Genomic DNA, 24,335 nt, shown 5'->3' with positions numbered 1-24,335 from the left:
CAAATAAAAAAGTAATGTAAATATATATTAAAACCAAAAATAAATGAAATAAAATATGAAAAATGTTGAGCAATATCCTTAAATTCTCAAATTTTTTAGTTATAAAAAAAGTGTTTTTAATACTCACGTCTGTTTCACAAATAATCCGTCTGCAGTGCGTATGCAGTCCGTGTGCGTTACTGTCAATTGCGTTACTGTGCATTAATGTCCATTGTGGTGCTGAAGCAGCACGGACTCAATGTGCTTTCAGACAGGACGTGTTTGCTGTCCGCTACTGATCCGCGGCTGTTTAAGCCACAAAACAAAACATTTGTCCATTATTTTGATATCAAATCATTTAAGTAAAAGAATATGCAACGCATACGCACTGCAGACGGATTAGGTGTGAAACAGGCGTCAGTGCTCAATTATCTTGAAATACATGCCGCATGAATAGTTTTTAATCAAAATAAGTCATAAGTCACAATTTGAAGCAAAAACAGAACGGTCTGAATTTAGTTTTGTGGAACTATACTACATAAAACATCTGAACGAAACAGCAGATGAGCAGAATGAGACGCAGATTCACTCTCTGCCAGCAGGTGGCGCTTATGACCAGCAATGATATAGTGTTTCCTGGGTAACCGCTGTAAACAAAGCAGAGCTGCACTAATGAAAACTACTTTAATATTCATCATTCAGAGGCTAGATGAAAAGAAAATACCACAAACTTTTCTAAAGATACATTCATATAAACTCATACTCTAATTGCATCGCGATTAGTTTGGCATCTCAACCAATTTGAATCGTGACATATATGAATCGATTTTCAACCGGCTACCAGTTAATCATTACATCCCTAGTAAAAACTGGTCCTTAAAATAAAGCATTACCAAACTGTTAAATAAAATAACTTACACTGTTGTGCACAATAACATTTTAGTATTAGGCGACGTTATGTCAACTTGTGTGTGCGGCCAGCATCCATAATACAGTTAAGTGAATGAGACAGAACACATAAATATTTATATCGCTCCTGTCTGCACATCATCTGTTGTGAAAGATCAACTGAAGGTGTCAGCTGCAGTGATCCAGTGTAACTTTAGCAGGCGCTACAGAGTTTCCACCGCCTCCCTCCATCTCAATCTCTCAGTCTCCTCTCACTCCTGCCTCTTCCTGGAGAAATGACCTAGTTCCAGGTGCCTGGCTCTGACACGCAGTATGAAAAAATCCACTTTCACTAGCTCCCTTGCGACACTGCGCTCCTCAGATACGAGTCCCACAGTTCTCCAGCCCTGACAGCAAACATCAGGCAGGAGCGCTGCTCTCCAGCCCAACAAAATGGAGGAGAAGTGCCTTCCCCCGAGAGCAAACACATCCCGGCCAAACGTTCAGCTTAGTTCACATCGCGGATTCTTTCTCTCACCTTTTTTGAAACCCATCTCACGCTCTCTGTTAAAAGTCAGGGTAATATTTAGCACTGGAAATTCAGAATCTGGAATCCGTTGCGCTTTTTACCTCAGAAAAGCCACTGAGTCTGGCTGCCTCTGTGACCAATGCATTTGGAAGCTGAAAATTTGATACAAAGAATACAGAATTATATATTTCCAGCAAACACATTTATGATATTCATGTCTGCTCCTCTGAAAGGGCCTCTGTCGGAATAAATGTGAAATGCGACATGGAGACTCACTTTGTTTTTGTCGGCGGGTTATTTAGTGAATTGTTTTCTCTAGGCTCGCTAAAGCATATTTACATCTAAGCGTTTTCCTGTTTGCTGTTCAAATAAAGGTTCTGCTGTGGTCATCCAAGACGGAATTGGATGAGGCTGCTGTCGAACGGGGGCAGAGCGGAGTGGCGCGTCTTTCCGCCATCTGTCTCTTCTAGTTATTTTACGGCCTCAGATTTGATCCCCTGAGTTGGCCAAAGCTAATTACACTGGACAAACCATATCCATATCTAAATACTCACAGCGGATTGCTTTCCATTATTGGCATGCCAGACAGGCAGAAAAGCTTCTATCAACACAGAGGGAAAGGGAAAAGCGTAAACAACCCAGATTTCCAACCTGCACATGCGGATGCCGGAAAGGCCAAACTGCTGTCGTCCTGACATGAGACACAAGGAGAACTGCTTAATGTAAAGCGGCTGACTGTATGTAAACAGCTCCTAAACCTTTTGAACAATGATTTTCCATAACTTTGGATAACTGGATAAATATTTTTAAGAATGGTTTTATAGAGGCCACAAAAAAACTATTTCACAAAGAACTGTGTAAAACAAAAATATAAGCTCATAAAACTAATTTAGAAACAAACCTTTTTAATGTAAAAATTATTTTGCATTAAATCTAAAATAAGATAAAGTAAATATAATGTGTGTGTGTGTGTGTGTGAGAGAGAGAGACCCTGGTCCACAAAATCAGTCATTAGGGTCAATTTTGTGAAATTGAGATTTATACATCATCTGAAAGCAGAATAAATACACTTTCCATTGTTGTATGGTATGTTATGATACAGAGATACCGTTATGGCCGAGAAACAACTATTTGAAAATCTGGAATCTGAGGGTACAAAAAAAAAAAAAACTAAATATTAAGAAAATCACCTTTAAAGTTGCATATTACTAATCAAAAATTAAGTTTTGATATATTTAGGATTTATATATATTTGACATATTTATGATTAATTTACAAAATATCTTCATGGAACATGATCTTTACTTAATATCTCAAAGATTTTTGGCATTTTGACCCATGCAATGTGTTTTTGGCTATTGCTACAAATATCCCCCAGCAAATTAAGACGGGGTTACATATACATATACATATACATTTATTAGTCAAATTAACTGATCTAAACAAAGAAAATTCTTCATATTAATTACTTAATTATACATTTATAAAAAATTCAGCATAATGCGCTTCAACCCCCTTAATATTGCTATCAGAAATATTTAATTGGAACCCTGCAAAAGAGTAATGTTTAAAACAAATTTTTTAGCTTTTCATATTTCCAGGTCTTGCATGACCCCTTCTAAAAGAATACAATTTTATTCATAGGACTTAAAAAAAAAAAAAAAAAAAATCCTGCGCAACAACAACAGGACAACAAAGAACATCTGTGAAGCCAAAAACCACGACGCAGCAGATGGATGCGCAACCTGTGTAAACAAAAACACCACAACCTGCAACTTCTGTTTGTTTAAGTTCACATATCGTAACATGTCGTTCAGAAACAAAAGAAACGCACCCAGAAACAGTTTTTAAAGCATTCGTTATCCAGCACCAAACATTTGCTCCAGTATTTGAGCAGGTATCAGTGTTTTGTGGCTGTTTCCTTCACAGAATCAGATGGGAAGTGAAAGGAGCTAGTGACTGAGAGAATAAGAGCAGTGTGTGTGATCGTACCACGCAGGTCATCCACAGAGCTCTCCTTTGTGAAATCCTTTATTTAATAACTCGTCTCTAATCATGTGACAAGACGACTATTTGTACGGGGAGTTTTCGGAGACCCCTTTCCACTTATCTCTTTAGCAGGAAAGACAAAGCATTCAGCCGTCTGCAAACTAGCGCTATCTTAAATCAGACGGCTTGTTTGGAAGAGACATTTGCTCTCAGTCTGGCCAAAACCACAACAGCCACTCTCGGTGTAATCTTATAGCGTGAAGTCTACGGTGAATTCATAAGCAAAGGGAGTATATCCGATCGGCACTTAACAAAATAACATTAGCGTCCGATATCAAGAGTCCTTTCGCTAGCAAATATGGATTTAAATCTATACGGCGACATGCTACGGGGTTTATTAGTCGTTTTAATGCATCTTTACTCAGATGGAAGGGTCGTTTCCTCCTGGGCAGCGGCTGTGCAATAAATAGCACGGAGGTTGCGTGTAGCTCGAGGAGGAGAAACAAATGGCAAATCTTATGGCTCATTTTAAGCACGCAGCTCCAAGGTTAGCAGCGGCACGGAGGTGAGGCCAGGCGGAAATTGAGAGATGACGGAATGGGAACTGAATGATAAAAAGTGTTGAGCTGCTAGCAGGCAGACTGAAACACAACACTTTATTCTGTGTCAAAGTTTAGCCGGAAAAACTGTCAATAGAATCCCAATGGGAGCTTCCTCTATGGTAGTGATGAAAAGTGAGGCACGTCTACACAAGGGTTGGGGGGAATGATGGCTGTCTGCTAATTGGTGTACTACATAGGAAGTCCTAAATAATGCAATAAGGCAGGTTTTGGATTCATCTGGAACCCAAAAGGACCTCTTTCCTAAAGGACACTCACATAAGACATACAGAACAAAAGAATATTTATATATTTGATTCTGCATCTCGAAAGGATGCAACAAGCATATATACTGATATATACTGTTATATACTGATATATATAACACTAATATAATATAATATACTGATATATATATACTGATATATACTGTTAAGTAAGCAATCAACCCTGCAAATTAATGCTTAAATGCTCTGTATATCGGTTCAGACAAAGTGAGTACAAATACAGAAATTCTGCTCCTAAAGGACAAATGTTGCAATATTTCAACATTTCCTTAAAATCGCACAAAAATGTAAAAAAAATTTAAACAAATGTAATTTCTACATCAGAGGCCTTCTAAAACAATATCTGAGAGGTCAAAAAAAATTTGCAAATTTTTTTCTATATTTGGGTATTAGAGGGTTAAAGACATGACTTATTTTTACCTCATTTTACAATGCAAATGGTCTAAAAGCTAAAGCACAATATCTTATTATTTTGTACTATATTACACAATGTCTATATAATTATTATACTGTATAATTATATTTCTTCACTGCTGCTCAAAGTTGTTGTTTTTTAAACCTAATAAAAAAAATCATAATAAATAAAAAATAGAGAAAGATTAATATTTTTATTAAAAAGACATTAAATTGGTGTGTGTGTGTGTGTGTGTGTGTATATATGTAGTTCAAAAAAAAAAAAAAAAAAAAAAAAAGGAAAAAAAAGAAAATGCCTTTACTGGTTTACCCATAACAGGCATTGCCACAGGGTTATTTAATATCTAAACCAATTTTGTGTTGAATTTCCAGCATAGTGACACACACCGTTAGCGTGAAACAAAATGACTCACAGCGTGAAATAAGATTTTGTTCATCCCGCCCATTTCTAGTCGACACAGTTCCTGAATCACAGATAGTCGGGCACTTGCCCAGGGCCCCAGACAGGTGCTTAAGAGCTGCCCTCCTAAACACCCCGCTTCCATTTATGAGATGCGTCTGTCTTGACCTTTAATGAAATTATCAAGCCTCCCATTAAATTATGACACGAGGCGTGAGATAAGAGCCGTGTCTGCACGGCAGGTGGCTCGGCCGGACTAATCCTACAATACTACACATATAAGCACTGCTGTTCATTAGCTTGTACCTGTGACAGCCGGGTGCTGTGGTAAAGTGATTACTGCCCATGTGTGGACATACACCTGGCCAGATGATGCTGAACGCAGAGCATCTGGGTCATTCCTGCGCTAAAGCACCTGATGATGTCATCTTCAGGACGATGATGTCATTAAAGAAGAGAGAATTTAGGTTTTACACTAAATACTAACAGGGAGGAAAGTAACATTGAGGACCCAGAATCTGATCAACTGATTATAAATCAAAACAATATTCCTTAAAAAAAAAAGAAAAAAAAAAAGAATATTTCTCAATACATTATTTAATAAAAAAATAAAAATACCACCAAGGATGTGACAAACATGGCAACAATAGGGAGTTATTTAAAATTTACACCACTTAATTTTTATTCGGTTATAAAAACTGATTTGATTTCAATCTTCAAAAAACTGCTACTAAAAACGGAGTTATTTTTAAAAAACCTGTAATTTTAGTACTATTTATCTACTATTATAGTATTTGATGATATTTAAATTAGCTTTATTTTTATATTTTCTTTTAAATTTCAGTTAATTTTTAGCAATTTTATTCTTTTGCAACTTGTATTAATATTTAACAACATTTAATATTAATCGATAGTTAATCTATTTTAAGTTACTTGTTTTATTTATTTTTATTTCCTTTTAGTTTTAGTAATTTATAATTATTATTATTATTATATGGCATTAAATAATTATTTGTGTACTATAATAATAATAATAATTTTTATTATTATTATTGTAATATAGTATAATTATAATATAATTGTTCTAAATGATTTTACATAATTTTTAAATAATTGTATTATCATTATTATTATACTTATTATAATCAATAACTAATCATTTAAAATCCTATCCAATACATTAAGACATAAATGATGGGAATATGAAATGTACTGTACAACAACAACCACCCATCAAGTTGTATAGTATGGTATAGTAGTGCCATTATAAAATCACTGTAGTCAGAAACACATAAATCCAAATGTCTTCACTGACAGCTCGCAAGAAGCGTTTCATGTGGCTATAGCAGGAAGATTTACCCGTTAGCTCTTTTATGAAAGTCTAAATTTGTATTTATAGGCTGAGGCACTTGAACCACGTTTATTGATTTAAGTTTCCATTACATACACTGAACCAGAATCCCATCCTAAATCACACTGAGATCAAAAGCAGCCAATGTAAGTTAGTCTAAAAGTGAAGGTTTACCTCATGCTTGGATGTGATGCAGACAGTACAGTATTATAATGCAAGACACAATTACAGTTTAACACTGACTCAGATAAAGCACAATCCACACGGCTGAACCGGGCCCAACAGAGCCTGATGTTTATGGGACTTTAGGGCTGAAGAAGACAAAATGTCAAAATTAAACAGTGGTTTCTAATAAATCCAATAAATTCTAATAAATTTCTATGACATTTTTGGCTAGGTAAAAGACTTGAAATCAACAGACTCAATCTAAACATTTTAAAGATCATTAATTAGAAGAAGTCTGCACCACAAAATAAAATAAAAAAAGGAGTAGAAAAAGAACCATCCCCACATGCAAAACAGCTTTGTACAGAGAAAAATCAACGGCGAATATTTACAGTATCAGACATTAAAAGAAATATTCCAATTACAATGACTTGTGACAAATAATTGTTGAGTACAGTTCAAATTCCCTTAAACGGTCAAATAAAATCACTGTAACGCATGGCCCCAGGTGACTTATTTACTTATTTTTCTTATATTTTATACAAAACCATTATTTTTATTAATAAATACTATTCAATGACATAAATAAAAGCTTCTAAAATAAAACTGTATTCAATAAAGAAATTACATTTATTATTAATAATAAATCACATTAAACTATTCTTTCATAAATCTGCCATTTTTGCAACAAGACAAAACATCCATCTTATAGTAGGCCTTCAGAAATGCCAGCGTCCTACATCAGATCTTAAGGAAGGTTTATATTAATTGATGATCTGCTAAATGCAAGTGAAGTTACTTAAGATGCCCTAAAAAGCTGCATCAAAAATTGAATAGCAGTAAATTTAGCAAGTGCTCAGATGGTCCTAACACGTCAACATGAGTGCTCAGCGGTGGCGAGAAATCATCTAGCGGCTTCTGTCTGTCACCGCTCCACAGAGGAGAGCAACACATCTGTTACCCAGGTAGAACACAGTCGTCTAATTAAAGGAGTTGAGCAAGACTCCAACACTCTCCCGGCTTCGTTCTTAATGACACGGGGCTGTTATCAAGCGCTTGTAATGCATCGCAGGTCGATGCTCCAGCGGAGATACGATGCATCCCTACCCACCTCGTTCCGAGACAGCGGATTTACGGCAAACAGATTTAGCCATGATCAAACGTGGCTGAGGGCCGAGCCGCTCGTAAATCAGCCTCCCGGCCATTTCCACACCCACGCCGTGCTCTTCTGCTGATTTACGCCACTAAATTAGTTCCAATTTCCATCTCAATCGCGCTTGGATTTGAATAGAGCCAAAATGAGCCACAAAATGGCCGATGGAGTGGTCAGTTTTCACCTTTCAGACACGTTCCACTCAGACTGCTTTCTGAAGCTTCCATCTGCTCGAGACAAGATGCTAACATGGCGAAATATAAAAGCTGAGGGGAAAAAAACACAGATGATGATGAAGAAGAAATTAAAATACTCGCAGCTCATGCATGATTATGAGGATTACAGCGACTCAGTTGATGGTGCTCATAAGAAAAGCGGCGTTATTGTGTGAGCTGGGCACACGGTTGCGGTGAAGCACAGGGATTTGACGCTTTTTAACAGGCATTAATCAATTTGAACACTGCGACAGGGACACTAATCTGCCGGATTCAATCATGTATCATACGTCTAAGACTGGGTGCAGAATGAGAATTTTCACCCTGGCATATTTAGCTTTATAAAACATAAACATGATCACACCGAATCACAGGCGGCATGTGTAATAGAATCCGTTTCTTCATTTCAAAATTGCTGAATTTCATTTGCAATAGTACACTAGCATGCTACTTCACACATGAATATGGGATGTCTCTGTGTGCTTGGCAAACCAGAATGACCGGATACATTTGCAAAAATGTGCACTGCAGAAAATACTGTATCCCACAATGCAATGATGAACAACCCTTGTGTCATGCAAGATCCTAACCAAGCAGAATCCCATCCGATTTCTTGACAAATCAATCAGTGCCTGATTGGAAATCATAGAAGATATACTCTTTTCCTCAAAGTAATGTCTTTTAAATTACATATTACATTATAGCAGTGATGCAAAATTTGGTGCGATTGATCATGTTGCTTTGTACTTTCAGTTAGCAAGTTAACAGCACAAAATAGAGCAAATTGATTGGGAAATGCTCTTTTGATTAGCAGGGATCGCTGTGGTGGAACAGGATCTAGCACGACACCAGAAGTAATAACAGTCATAATCCTTTTCTTGATTCAGACTGCCAATACACATTTGTACACAACATAAAAAAAGCAAAATAAATGTTTACATTTCCATGATGATAACTTGACTCACTGAACTAAACATTCAACAGGAGTTAACTTGAAAACACTAGCTGTTCCCATTCATTTTTCAAATGTAATTTATGCAAGAAAGCCACAATAATACAATTACGAATAAAGAACAATTAAATTCTGTTTCCATTTCACGCGTTCAAGATAACAAAACAATTATAAATTGGGGCTGCACGATAAATCTCATGCAATATTTAATGTGAATCTTGTCAGTAAAGCCGGTTCTGTAATCAGCTGTAAATCTCCATCACCTGCGCGCTTTCACATGGAGCAGAATTAACTACACAGAGCCGTTGTTCACTGGGAAGCTGCGCAAAACCACGATCGCAATTTATCATGCAGCCCTATTGTAAATAAAATAAATATTCAAAAATCTAATTTTAATAAACTAAATACATGTGGTTTAGAGACAAAATGCTTTAAAAACTTGATAGTAAATAGCAGCCAATGATTTGAGTGAATTTTTCAGTCATGTGACTCCAGTTGTTACTTTTAACATACATTTTCTAGGAAAAAGTTTTCATCAGTTAGCTTAGCCATTTTTTTAATGAAATTTGGTGCATGTGTGAAAAATTCCTACAAAATTCCTAGAAAAACACATGGATGGATACTCATGTAGCATATAAGAGTTTGAAATGTTTACAGTAGAATTATGCCTTCTGTTTTCACTATTTTTAGCAGGCAGGCAGTATTGAGTATATATAGAGTTATTACTGCATTCCAAACACAGCCAATGACTTCCTCGTTTTGTGAATACAGGAAACACAAGGTCGGGAGGATGAGAGGTCAGCACAGGAAGGGCCATTTTGGTGATATACTACATCTACCTTGAAATCCTTTTAGCCACTAAATAGACCGTACAATAAACCAACATAAAAGCACTCGATTAAGGATTCAGTGGCAGACACGCACATCCATTTGTGCATGAAACACAATGATATACATGCACACATTCACCCACACTGACGGCTCGGCAAAGGTGTTCCATATAAAACATTCCCTGACAACCTTGCATCTATTTCCCAGCGGTCAGATTATCTCCTGGACGTTTTTGCTAAGGTTGAGACTGCAGAATCCTCCGGCAGCCCCGCGGCTCTGTGACCAGCATGTGAACATCACAGGTGCAGGGGAAAATAGCTGGATGTATTTATTTTCATTTGCCTTTGCACTTGCTGCTAAATATCACAGCCGGCCGGAAATGGTGCCAGGCTACCAGTTTAAACGCTTGCTTGTAAAAGTACAACAGGAGGGAGAGAATTCCTGATAGACCAGGCATGGATTACTGCAGTCAAAGCCACAGGCACAAATGCTGCGCTGTTTTTGCACAAACAGGATGTAAAACTAGATCTTTACATTATAAGGAGACAACATGATTGTTTGTGTGGAACACTAGGGTTAGAAAATAAGGGGGAGGCAGAGGCTAAAATACAATGGAAAATCATAATAAAGTGAAAAACCGCCTATGGAATTAAAAATGCCTTTGCACGGATTCCTGTTTTTTTCATTCTTAAATATCACTGGTAATAGCAACAATGTGAGAATTTGTGTTAATAAAGTGATAATATTTAAATATTTTACATAAAATGGATGCAATGGTTAAACTAAAAAAACTGTTTATGGTTTAATAAATATATATATACATACATAACTCTTAAATTAAAATGTTGGGGGGGTGGGGGGGGTACACAAAATCAAAAAATTACCCTGCATAAATCTGAGGTAATGAAATAAAAAGGGATGTTGTTATGGTATATATTTCATATGGTTAGAATGAATATTGCCCCTTTTAGGAAATGTTACTTTAACATTACTGCCCAATGAGTTAAAAGACAACAGTATCACAAGTCTCTATGATAGTACTTTGGTTTGATTTCCTCAGTTCAGTTCATTGCTCATCAGTTGAAAACCATAGCTTTGAGACAAAGTTTAGCATTACTATATATTAGCAAATGTAACACCGAAGCTATGCTAAAAAAGACTGTACATATATGCAGGATGATTCAGAGAAACTAGATTGTAACAAAACTCTCCAGTATTTTGACTCCAGGAGTCAAAACGACTGACTCGACTTGCTGCCAACTAGGGACAGGAAGCACTAAAGACTCATGGGTGATTTCCGTACAGCTTGAGAAAAGCGGCTTGCTGTCTCTTTTCTCCTGCCAAAACAAACAAGCCATTGCGAGGGGAGATATGGAGCAATTACCCAGCCTTCTCCTGTATTCTCTACACCACATTACAGCAGGTAGACCAACACTCTCAAAACCACTGTACACAATCACCACAACAGGCCTTTCGTAGACCGTTTACAGAGAGATAAATGATGCTTTCTGTGGCTAAATGAGTTATATGTAATCATCTATTCATATGCCAATGAAAGACTAGAAACATAGGGAAAAAAACACTTCTTTCTTGTGTCAAGCTAGCATGTTCAAACGCAAAGCTGTTTTAGTAACTAGCATGTTTACTAAAAGTGGAGAAGCAAAAATTCTTTGAAATACAGGAAATACAGCAATAGATGTTAAACATTTAACTGGTTGAGTAGTAAGTTGGAAAAAAAACTGATACATTTAGTTTCTTATGATTCATTGTTTGATTAAAAACACAGTAATCCAATCTAACTCTAGACTGGAAAATTCAGTTTTCATTGGAGTATGAGCTAAAGCCATCCACACTTCCTCCACATCTCCTGTTTATGCGGGAACAAACAGAACATATATGAAATCATAACTACCAGCCCCCAAGCAAGTCTCTCCCTAACACCGAGCAGATTCGTACACAAACCATTTACCACTTCATCCTGACAGAATGTTTGCGAGAAAATACAAACATTACGATTTCCCCGCATCCCTAGTTTATTATGACTCGCAGTCAATATGAAGGCCATATGGATGATGGAGCGTTTCTGTAACATCATATAATCTCCATCAACAAACAGAGCTGCTTATTATCAGCCCGACCACAAGCGGTGTATTCTGTTTATTAACCACGAACAATCGCACGACTGTCAGCCAAGAACTCCAATTCAATCTCCGGATGCATCCCTGTTTCCAAACAGTCTGATCTGCAGCGATCCAGAGGTATATCAGGACATGTTTAGACAAATAATCCCAAACAGGACGCCTCCCACAGGACTGACCCCAGCACCCTCATTCCGATAGGAGAATGGATGCGTTTGCTTTCATATTCTCCAGCTGGGTGCTGGAACGGCGAACTCACACAAAACCATAGCATATTTTCCTCCCCATCTACCTCATTTTAATTATGAAGTCTGCTGAGAAAGAGCCAAGTCAGCTTCTCAGAGCAATTTCATCGGCCCTCACATCTAATCTAATTCCGTTAATTCTCTCAGTGAACTGTAACTTCAAGCAGTCGTGGATAAAAAGTTCCTCAAGATGACCTAATATAGGGCACGCATCAGGCCGGGTGGCTGCTGAGTAATGTTAAACTTTAATGCCGACTGGGTTTCGCTCTCTCTCTCTCTCTCTCTCTCTCTTTTCATACACAGCTTGAACTATTTACGACTGGCCGAAAAAACGACTCCACCCTCTCGTTTTGGCTCTCTTGAGATCCAGTGTGCATATATGGGCTGAAATGCTAGCTATGAACGAGTCAAGCTGTTGTTTGAGGGAGAAAAATGTAGTAACTCCTGTGGAGAACCATCATAAACTCATCACCAGTGGGCATATTATTCTTTAAACATCCCCAGCTGTTGCCTGCTCCGGTCTGGATGACGGAGTCACGAGGTGTTGCTTTTACTGTGGCTTTATTGGTGGTTTGTTTTGTGTACTTGTTGGAATGAGGTGCTTTTTTTAAGTTGCAGTCTATGTGCAAAACGCCATTCTTTTAAGATCCAGACAAATGGCTAATTCAAGATAATATATTTAGACTCACTTTAGGTTCATCTGACCCACATCAGAAACACTGGCTCCAAAAACAGTTATAGTCAAATACATAGTTTTTACATGAACATGGAATCAAATCTGCCCCCATTTAGTATAATGCACTTTCTTGTTCTTGTACATTCTTTTTTAAACTACAACAATAACTCAATAAGTTTGCCTTTGTAATCATGAAAAAGTCAAAAAATAAAAAACTTTTTAGCTGATGTCACCTGTTCTTACTTTTCCAAGTCCAACCATCTATCATAGAAATCACAAATCAATCAATTCTGTTTGAATGAAAGCAAGTCTCAAGTTCTCACTGAATATCCTTTTTCACTCTGAAATACGTCACACTACACAAGTAACACTGTAGCACACTCTATTGACTTTGACAAAGTAAAGAATCAAAGATGGATTGGAAAAAAAATTATAATGGATTTGTCCATCAACGCATTTTAACTATTACCAAACTCCCTTATCCACATCTTCTACATATCACTTCCCAATCAAGCAATATCAAGAAGAAACCAAAACCCAATATCTTTGTAACAGTCAGCAGTGGAAGACACAGAAGGGTTAGTTCTTACCTTCTTGAGGTGGCCACTGCGAGTCCCCACGAACACCACCGAATGACCTCCGTAAGTGTACGCTGCCACGGATGCCATACCGTCAGTGCGGTCGTCAAACAGAGGAGTGCCCTCAATGACCCTCAGTCCTCCAAGAGGCTGGTTCAGAACCAGGCCACAGAAATCATCGCCAATCTGCTTGGGCTACGGGACAAAATGAGAAACAATGAAGCGTAATTAGTTCATATTCATAAGATTGTTTTAGGCCTCAAGTCATGTGTAAAAACAGGTCCAAAAGGCTACATTGAAAATGGGATTAAAATAAATTTAAAATAAATAAATAAAACAATAAGTAATTCAACTAATACATACTTTATTTAAACTGAATGATTAACTGGAATGAATACATAATATATTAAATTTAGTTAGTGAATAAAATGAAGTTAGTGAATAAAATGAAATTAAATGGAATAAAATAAGTCCACATGTCTCATTAATATAAAATAATTACTCATTGGTGGTTTAAGGAGCCTTAACAACAAATGCTGAATAGTAAAAATTAATTTGTGGACCCGATTTCAGGTTAAACTCTTAAATGCAAAGACGACTCTTCAATTTTGCCTGAAGACCCAACAACAGCTTTCTCCAGCTGTCGTCAAGTCACAGCATCTCAGACAGGAAGTGCCAGCTAATAGATCAGACAGAGAAGAGCCACCCAAACAGAGACTGTGAAAGTGAGCCCATGGGGATCAGACCGGGGGGGCGGTTTGCACCGACCGGTGAGACATGACATCATCCTGCAATCTACCTCACGGTCAGTGCTTTATCACTTCAGACCGAAAGAGGCACCATTTACCCTCCGAGCATCTCTGAAAAGCAATATTTCAGCCAGTTTTAATGGCTGTGAACTGACACAAAGGAGGAAAAATTACAGGAAAATCACTGTATGTCATTTCTCCTTAAGTAAACCAGAGTCAGAAGAGTTATTCAAAAATCTGTTACGTTAACTAACATCTGCAACACATCAATCGGCCGAGTGATGATGTCATCAAGCACCAAACCTAGTCCCCCAGTTAATCCCGGAGGTGAACTATTGACTCATTCCCAGGTTCTCAGTGCTCGACGGAAAACACTCTGGACCTCGGCATCCAATGGCACATAAAAAAACCTCAGTAAAGTGCAAAGAGAGGTCAGCTTAGCCTGCAGATGAATGACATCAGCTCCAACAGCAAGACATTTCACAGTGGTTATGATTAACATAAAGGTGCAACAGGAACGGCTGAATTTTTTGGAACTTTCTGCCCAAATTCTTTGAGGTGATGGGCATCTTAGAACGTGCCGTTGAATGGTGATTGAAATGGTGATGTTGGCTGGTGGAACAGCTTGTTTTAGTGCATGTATATGAAAGGTAAATGTATTAAATGAAGCATGAGCTTGCAGCAGACACGCACGCTCTCATTAGAAGACGGAGGGCCGTTGCCGTGCATGGAAAAGAGCTAATAATAATACCCCGGCAGCCACGGCGCTGGAATCAGGAGCAGATTTGCATCAGTCATGGGGAACCCTGTTGTTGCACATAAAAACAACCACAGTCACCCCCCCCCCCCACCCCCAAAGGAACAAGTCATCGGCACTCGCCATCTTCGCCCCATCTGCTCTAGCCGGGCCGCGAGGTGTGTGCTATTGTTCCCAGCGCAATTACAGCCACAGACACAAATTGTCCTCTCGTCTGTTTGTCCTCCAGGCAAGTAAGAAGGAGAAATTAATTCAGCCAGTTTGTGAATGATTTCTGTTATTTTTTTTGAGGGGGAAAACATTGCTACTGTACCGCGAGGAGAAGTTTAAGTTTACAAGCACAGTCACTAAATAACTACCAGACAACTAACATATCAAACGACATGCAGCAAAATGATTCAATATGCACACTAGGGTTCAAAACAAAACTTTTGGCTTCAGTACCTAGAAATAGAAACTGCTGAATATCCATGATACCACTGCATACTATAAACAATTACTAAACTAATACACATTACATCTGTCATGTTTAAGCAGAAAACAAATGTCTTAACAACTAGCTACTTATAAATGGCTTATGAATTAAGTGCAAGTTTTTTCCAGTTGATTTAAAATAATTTCTTTGAATATTCCAGTGCATAAGCATTACATATTATCATAATTTAGCAAGAAAATATCAACCATTTACTTGCTTTGCTCAAATAAGCACACATGAACATGAATAATGGCACAAAACCCCAAATTTGACAGTATAAACTTTCTTTAATGCCATTTTTTTCTTGGTCATGCATGCTCAGCATTTCTTGTAAGAATGTCAATGGAATCTGCGTTGATCTTTGTAACACACTGAATATTAACAGAAATAATAATTGTCTATAAATAATTGATTATAAATAATCAAAATTGCATGCCTTGATGCATCCCCAATTGGCAATTTTGCTTCCATGTAAGAATACTGGTTTTGTACCATGGTACCTTTTGGCGCCATCACTACGGTTCGCTAATTAGCTTCAAAATTACAGGATGTTTAACCCCAAATAAATTAATAACACCTAACCCTTGGACAGAGTTGATGTAAACACAGGATTTAAAGGACTTGCGAATTGCAGAACAAGCCTACAGCTATCTTAGAGGCAGATAAATAACATCAAATCATAAGTGTGATTTGTCACTGAATTACAGGAGACAAATATTAAAGATTCATAAATGAAGCATCAAGGGCTTCCGGAAACAGACCGTTCGTGGTACACTTGACTGGTTTAAAATGTCAGAGACGTATTGATTTTGATGTCTAGCCATCACCTTCTTCATCTCTCACATAATAAGCTATTGCTTCCCACCCTGTCTGGTTTGAATAGATTTTTCATCAAAGATACATTACATCAGATTAAGATGTGTAATCATGTTAGACAGTTTCCCCTACACCGGCATTCCTGAGAAGTCTGCAACACGTCACAATTAGGTCAATAGGAATCATGTATTGCATCCACAAATTAGTTTTTCAGGTGCAACAATGGAGAAAAAAAAAAAACAGACAACAGACCAAAGGTCTATTATAATGTGAGCTCGGAAACCATCGGGTACCTACTGTACGCATGTACGAATACATGCTTTAACAACATGATTTAAACAAGGAGGACATGTTCCTGGATCAACATTGGAATAACATTGCAATCAGTCAATAAGATATGTTTAGGATTAAAAAAAAAAAAATGGTCTCACTTTATTTTAAGCTCAGGTTCTCACTATTAAAGGTCCCATGAAATGGATTATTTCCTTTTCTTTAAATGCTTTTTAATGTTTCCTTAGGTGTACTTATATTGTTAGTATGATTTTTACATTTAAAATTTAGAAATAAATAGCATTTTTATATCCTGATAATAGCCCTCTGGCTTGAATGCTCTGTTTGAAGGGGCGTGTCTGCTGTGAGACTCCGAGTAAACGACAACTGTTGTGATTGGCTGACATCTTTGCATTTGAAATGCGTATTACATGTGGAACCCTCTCAAATACTACAGCTGTCGAGATTAACGAATCGTGGATTTGTTGATTATATAATAATTCTTTCGATCTTTTGCCATAACATGAAAGGCTGCAGTGATAAGCTGAGTAGACAGAGTCTTATCGCGTGAATGCAGTGATCTCGTCATTATTGCAACACGTTTTCTCTCACAAAATGCTTTCACCACAACTAACAGCAAACAAATTAATACACCACATGAATACAGTAAGAGCTCCGTTGTGCAGCATAACAGCGTCATTCATTGTAACGGCAGTTTGGGCAAGAATGCAGATAATATATACTCGCGATGTGTGACAGCTCCGAAAAAAGGGAGCGTTCTTTAATGGACAGGGCATTAATGGACAGGGTTACTCACTGTTTGTGGCGGTGCTGTCGAATCCATATCATAAAAGTCTGTTTGTAACACCTGTGCTGACATTGCGACTGAATTATATGTAAATATCTGGGCGGGCAAAGCAGAGAAAGGGGAGGTAACATTTCTCTTTACAACGTCACAAAGAGGAGATTCCAGATCAGCCCGTTTGAGCTTCCATTTTCTCAAAGGCAGAGAAAGATAGCAAAATCTCGATTTGCACCGATTAAAATTTTTAGAAACTTGGGGACCATATACATGCTAGGGGAACTCATATTAATGTTAAAAAACATCAGAAAGTGAAATTTTCATGTCATAGGACCTTTAACTATAACTTTTGCCTCTGTAAATGTCTAATTACTGCTTTATAGTAATAGATAATAAAGTAGTTGTTAAGTTTTAGTTTAGATATTAGGGGTGTAGAATTAGGGATGTAGAATATGGTCATGCAGAATATGTGCTTTATAAGCGCTAATAAACAGCCAATGAGGATTTGGAAACACTTCAACACATAGTTAGGGTGTAGAGATGCTCCAATGTTACAATTCTGGCAATATCAATAAGTCAAACAATACTGATATATGGCCACTAATGTGAATCAATACTATGAGGGGGGGCTATAAAAAAAGCATGCTGTTTAAATTAGACACTGACATGCATTCTTAAAAGGGAAGTGCATGTCAAGAAATGGTGCACTCAAATGATTAAATATTTGTCATAATCTATTGCTATGTATTTAAATTGGTGATAGATATAAGGCAGAGTTGCCCATACTGTGTCCTGGAGGGCCACTGTCTTGCAGAGTTTAGCTCCAACCCCAATTAAACACACCTAAAGCAGCTAATCAAGATCTTACTAGGCATACTAGAATCTACCAGGCAGGTGTGTTGATTCAAGCTGGAGCTAAACTCAAGCTGGAGCTAAAACCAGTTTGGACACCCCTGATATACTGGTAAAAAATGGGCTGAAACCAATTAATATCCAATATAAGTGGACATAAATAAATAAATTAAAAACATAAATATCTTGAGCATTGGTGGCACTGATGATTTGTGCATTGGGTCTTGCCCAATGACTGAAAAGAGTGTGAATGTTCCATAAGAAGGTTGAAAATACAATGTTGATCCAAAACCCTGGAATTCCTTGATGGTTGAAACAACATTTCTGTCCAGTCTTACACACCCCTAAACTTAATCCCAAAAACCAAAAGGTAATTATAAGTTGGTAAGAATAAGAATGTTGGTGTTGTTAACATCAACCCCAAGCGTAACCCTGAACTTAGACCTAAAATGTGATTGGTAAATTACTTGGCAAAACTATGACCACAAATACTTGAAATAAAACAGATATAGAGCGAAAATTTATTCAAAGACCCACCGTATTAATACAAGGCAGTTCCTTGTTGAGCAACCATGGCAGAGACAGCTTTCCTTCCCCGCGGTAACACGACTTGATCCTCTCTCTCATGGCCAGGTTGATCTGGTGCAGTGTGAAGAGGCACAGAACTGTTTCTCTCGGTGGGTTAGCCCTGTTCTTCTGACCCTGGGAGAAGATCACAAACAGGACATCCTCATCCTCAGAAAGGCCGAGAGCCTGGGCCAGAATCTTCCCAGGACGGTGCTTGTAAGCGGCTTGGACAAGTCTGTATTCCACGCCATCCTTGGTGCACCCAAGTGGGAATTCAACGTAGGAGTAGAACTCTGTGTCATTGGAGCACATCCGGACAATTTTTGAGGTAAAGAACTTCTCGCCTGTTGCATCCACCTGGGTGAGCTGGGTATCCAGTTGCAAAGTCAGGAAATAGATGTAAGTGCGGCTGGAGAACCCGTAAACGTAGTAAATGTCAAATGCGGGATATTGAGACAGGGTGTCTGAAGGTATCTTGATTTGAGAGGACACAAACTCATCTTGGTATACCAAGCTGAACATTTCCATTTTCTCCTCATCTGCCACCAGTTTACGGCTGGATAGGGTCGGGAAATACTCGGATTTGCCATCGATGGCGGCGCCGATGAAGAGGCGGCTGTCACCTTTCTTTTTCTTTTTCAAGTCTTCGTCGTCATCGCCCACCACAACTCCAGCCATCCCATCTGACTCTCTGGCTCCCGAGAGGTAGTGTTCTTTACGGTGATGTGGTTCACCAAGCTTGAAGAGATCCTCCAGCCGCAGGAACTGGCACACGCCCTGCCAGATGCTCCCACAAGCCACCAGACGGTTACCAGCATAATCAACCAACAGCAATTTGTTGACGTTGTCTGTGGATTCCAGTTTCTGCGTGCATGGTCTTACATTGGGGGGCGGGTAGCACTTGGCGTTGTCCTCCACGGGACCAGTCTGGTGCGAGCGTGTTTCAGACAGATTGGCCGAGAGCTTGTAGACTCGGTTTATTGCGCCGATGAACACCTCACCAGTCTTGCGGTGCACAGTTAGGTGCGTGAGGCTCGTGTCTTTAACCCTGAAGCTCCCGGAGACTTCAGGGTGTTCGGTAGGAGTCATGGAAAATGCCATGTTGGTCCCGGTCAAAATAGAGATGGAAAATACCAGCAGCCACAAGGACCTCATGATTGCAAACCTTCTAATGTGGATGGGGGAATGAGACAAAGCTCTTCCCTCAAGCGTATTCCAGGATTTTCTTCTTTTGCTGTCTCAGTGGTTCATGTCTACAATGAAAGAGAGAGAAACAAGAAAAAATTATTAGTTTTTTGAAAATGGATTACGCAGGCAAAGCAATGTCTTATCTTTAAAAGTTTAATTGCATTAAAGGGGCCATCATACTTCACAATTTCATTTTCTCCCTCAAGGCAATACTTTTTGCACAGAAAAAGTCACAATTTAGTTTTCTACAATCTGACCCTTTTAATCAAACAGCCCGCTTCTTGTCAGTTTGTAATATAGTACAATATAGTTTGCACTACTCTTCATCCTTCAATAACAACCTCTTTCTAAAGCTGCAATACCTATAAGCGTCATTTTGATCATGCAATTATGATAATGCATTTAGTAGCAAAACTACGTGTTTGTATCATTGAGATTCTTTGGAAGAATATGCAACACGGCCAGAGCCATATAAAGCCATGAACATGTCTGGCAGATTTTCCCACATTTTACTGAGAATCCCTGAAGCTCAAACAATTGGCGTCATTATTCGATTCTCTAGGAATGCATCAACTTGATAAAATGTATACCTTTTGTATATGCCATAAAATGCATGATTAGCGAGGCCAAAATTCTGAACATCAAATCAGCATTGTTGGTGCGTAAAATGTCAATAGCTAAGTCTTGCATGTATTCATCTGTCTTGTACAATGCATAAGAGGTGCTCTTGCAGACTCTTACCGGAAATTAAGCTTTGAGTTCTAGTAGAATGAACTTTGACAATAACCGATTTTAAAAAACCCAACAATCAGAATTTCAGCACTTCTGTCTGAGACTCAATCCATCCCTGCCTGCTCTCCATTTGGAGGCATTAGTGACTCAGAGTGGACTATGACCCAGTGCGTCACAGCTGGGTAAGGGGATTTTGGGGGTATGTATTGATCGAGTGGCTTCTGTTGGTGCCAAGCCTTGTCACTCCCACTCCTTTCACTCAATGGATTGCTAATAAACCTTTATGGTCATTGCAAGCACTAATCCCAAGCGCATTTGTTAATTAGGAAGCAGCCCTTAACCAGACAGCAAGAACAAGGATGGGAATCGTAGGGAATTTAACGATTCCGATTCAAGTGATTCTGTATTTTTAACAACACTTTGTGATTTGGCAAAGAAAAGGATGGTCAATAGAGACAAATGTTGTCAAATGAAGATTATTTTACATTTCAAAACAATAATGCAGGGTTACCACACTTTCAATTCAATTCGACAGAATTTTTCAGAAAAATTAATACAAGACGTAGTCAGCCAGACAATGAACATTATTAACATCAATTATTATATGACGCAATCACACTTGTAGCAATATTTGTTAGTTCTGTTTGTTGATGACTTTGTGACAAATACATTTCCAAAATCTTTACATGAACTTTCCAAATAATTCTGATTGCTAAATAAGAATATATAAAATTGATTCAAAGTGAGATCAATTCAATCACAAAAGTATCATTTTGAGAACGTTTAACCAATGAACTGAACAAACAGTGTTTGCGGTTACAATTAGACTTGCTTGAAAGTAAATTTTATGCAAAATAACATAACTACATACAACTTATATTCATTTTAAAAGTGGCTTTTCTAGGACTGGGAAATTGAATTTTAAAAGTTCCTTAATGGAAAGCCTGAATAATAGAAAAGAAGAATTCAATTCAATATCTAAATGTATAAATTCACAACATGAAATGGTGCACTTATGCAGACTGCAAGAAATTATTAATCTCACACACACCGTCCAGAGCTGTTAACCGAATGCCATGAAAATAATTTGCTTTTATTCAAAATAAAAAAGGAACAATTATTGAATAAGAATATTTTTCAATTTTTAAACCCGAGCAAGATGCAAGATCACAGAGAGAAGACAGAAAGAACCCAAAAAATGCAGCGAGAGGTTATAGCACCATTTCATTCGCTCTTGGAAAATTTAACACAAGCGGTTTGCAGATCAAACACATCGGTCGTTTGTTCAATCACTGCTTCCCCCCACTGGGCAGAACAGCAGGAATGAAAGAGGTCTGCACGGCTCCTGTTTTCTGTCTCCCTTTCTTTCTGTCTTCCTCCCTTTCCAAAGGGAAGGGTCGGGAAGGGCCACATTAAGCACACACATGCGGAATAAGGCTCCACTTCAACCACAACCTAAGCACTACAGTTTTTCTGCAAATGGTAGGATATAGGAGTCTAGAAGAGACTATATAGAAGTCTTGCTTCAATATGTCTCTGGAAAACGTGCTCAAGCTACTGCCACCACGTTTATTCAATGATGCATCACAATATTCAATTCTCATTATACTGTAAAGCTACTTTAGATATTTTGACATGTTCAGTTAATGAAAAAGCAAGTATGAAATCACATTCACCACAAATTTAAATCACAAACTGAAAATTCGAACAATGTGTCAGCAGGCTCCAAACCTAAAAACAAATTTAAAAAGTGCATTCACATTTTCAGGAGCATAAATAAATAGTGCACATGAAAACAATGTATTTACAACAATTCACTTGAAAATTCAACTGGTTTAAAAAAATTTAAAAAACGCGCACCTCTGAGAGATCCCTGTAATTTAACGTGAGCAATGCTGGAAAAATCACTGCAGACTTCAGGTTCCTAAAATCCGTAAATCCTTGCTCATTGTATTATAATGACATATTGTAATACATTCCCTGTTTGCAGGAGAAGCTATTGAACTGCAATCACAGTAATTTCATTAGCACAGTAGAAGCCGGCTGGTCCCAGTGAAAAAACTGAATCCCTAACCCAGAAAAGACAGACAGAGAGAGATAGTCACATAAGCCTCAGGGGGGGATCTGCTCATATCTAAGCATTACTTTACTTGTTAATGGCAAATTAGGCTGATTTGACTGTCTTTACAGTGTTTCTGGCTGTTTTTATAATGGTAAACACACGACGGGTGGCCATGGAGCTCTGCAAACGCTAAATAATATCGAAATGAAATCATTTGCACTAAATTTCCCATCAAAACGGAGCAGAGATAAAGCAAACACATGAAAGTTGAGGAAAGCATTAGCGTCCATCAGAACTCTAAAGTGTCTAAGCGCTGGCGGAGTAGGCAAATCTGCACCGACCCAAAACAAATATTTATTCGAGAACGTGACAGACGGTTTGGGCGTTCTGCATTTTTTCAAGCGCGTCAATATTTCTGACAAACGCCCCCCTGTGACCTTTCTGCCCGTCCTCAACTGTAAACAAGAAGCTGGGTGGAATCCTGATGAGACGAGCAGCGCTGAGCCCATAAAACCACCAGCTTCACATGCCAGCGCGTGTTTGTGTCTGGGTTTTTTTAAAGCACCCAGGTGAAATGGACTCATCTATTAGCCTTGTTTTCAACACTAATTTTAGCTCACTGCTGCCCCTCTTCATCACTGGTGATTTAACACATCAATCAGTTTGGTCACTTGCTGGAAAAATAATGGACGGTTTCAGATTGAGCCCTCGAGTCCGACGGCACGGTTAAAACTCAGGCAGAAAGGAACACAATATGGCACGATATTAGAGCTCGTGGTTAGTGGTTCAGAGAATAACACCTGACACGCTACAGTCGGGGTGAAGCAAGTGTCGTGATATATCAATAACACAGAAAAAAAGATTCATTATTTGCCTTCAAAGCAAAACAAAACAAGTTCTGAAGTCTGTCTGCTGCGCTTTCACACATCAGCTAAATGATTTTAAATGACACAGGCAGGTAATAACCCATACAAATATTTACCATGGAAATCACAGTCTCTGTCAAAACAACTTAACAAATTACCAATGGATAGGAGATATAGTGAAACAAGGATCTAAAGCCTATTTTAAACAAAACGAAAAAAATTGGTGAAAATGTAACGTTACAAAAATGTTGCAAAAGCTTTTTATTTCAGATAAATGCTGATCTTTGGATTTTTCTATTCATCAAAGAATCCTGGAAACATTTACTATTTTAAATATTGATGATAATAATAATAAATGTTTCTGGAACAGCAAATCAGCATATCAGAATGATTTCTGAAAGATCATGTAATACTGAAGACTGAAGTAATGATGCTGAAAATTCAGCTTTGACCTCAGGAATAAACTACATATACAAATATATTCAAAAAGAAAGCAGTTATTTTAAATAGTAAAAATCCTTCACAATATTGCTGCTTTTGCTGTATTTTGGATCAAATAAACGCAGGCTAGGTGAGCAGAAGAGACTTCTTTAAAAAAACAAAACTTAAACTTAAAAATCAAACGAAAGCAACAATTGACCATGATACTATAGTGGAAAACATGTTCACCATGGTAAATCTTTGTATGGTAAATGTTTTTTACATTTACTAAAAAAGATATATATTACAGAGAGAGGGAGAGAAATAGATCACTAGTCCATCTAATCAAGGACTCACAACAGCATCCTCTTCTCCTCACTCCTGTAATGA

At 38.0% G+C, this 24,335-nt stretch overlaps 1 protein-coding gene across 4 annotated transcripts in view; it reads right to left on the bottom strand.

The window, feature by feature from the left end:
- The window catches only part of LOC132098035 (plexin A3), a 153,616-nt gene that overhangs the window by 124,026 nt on the left and 5,255 nt on the right, over positions 1 to 24,335 (bottom strand). For 3 of the 4 annotated variants that reach the window (XM_059504139.1, XM_059504137.1, XM_059504140.1), the window contains exons 2-3: positions 18,648 to 19,930; positions 13,402 to 13,584 (exon numbers count right to left, since the gene is read on the bottom strand). In XM_059504139.1, the coding sequence (XP_059360122.1) occupies positions 13,402 to 13,584; positions 18,648 to 19,832 (1,368 nt within the window). In that variant the 5' untranslated portion in view covers positions 19,833 to 19,930. Of the gene's footprint in view, positions 1 to 7,273; positions 8,021 to 13,401; positions 13,585 to 18,647; positions 19,931 to 24,335 lie in introns of those variants that run through there. The other variant, XM_059504138.1, reaches the window with a different exon arrangement.

The sequence above is a fragment of the Carassius carassius genome, chromosome 21 (genome assembly GCF_963082965.1).
Source record: "Carassius carassius chromosome 21, fCarCar2.1, whole genome shotgun sequence".
NCBI lineage: Eukaryota > Metazoa > Chordata > Actinopteri > Cypriniformes > Cyprinidae > Carassius > Carassius carassius.
This window is presented reverse-complemented; position numbering and strand designations above follow the sequence as displayed.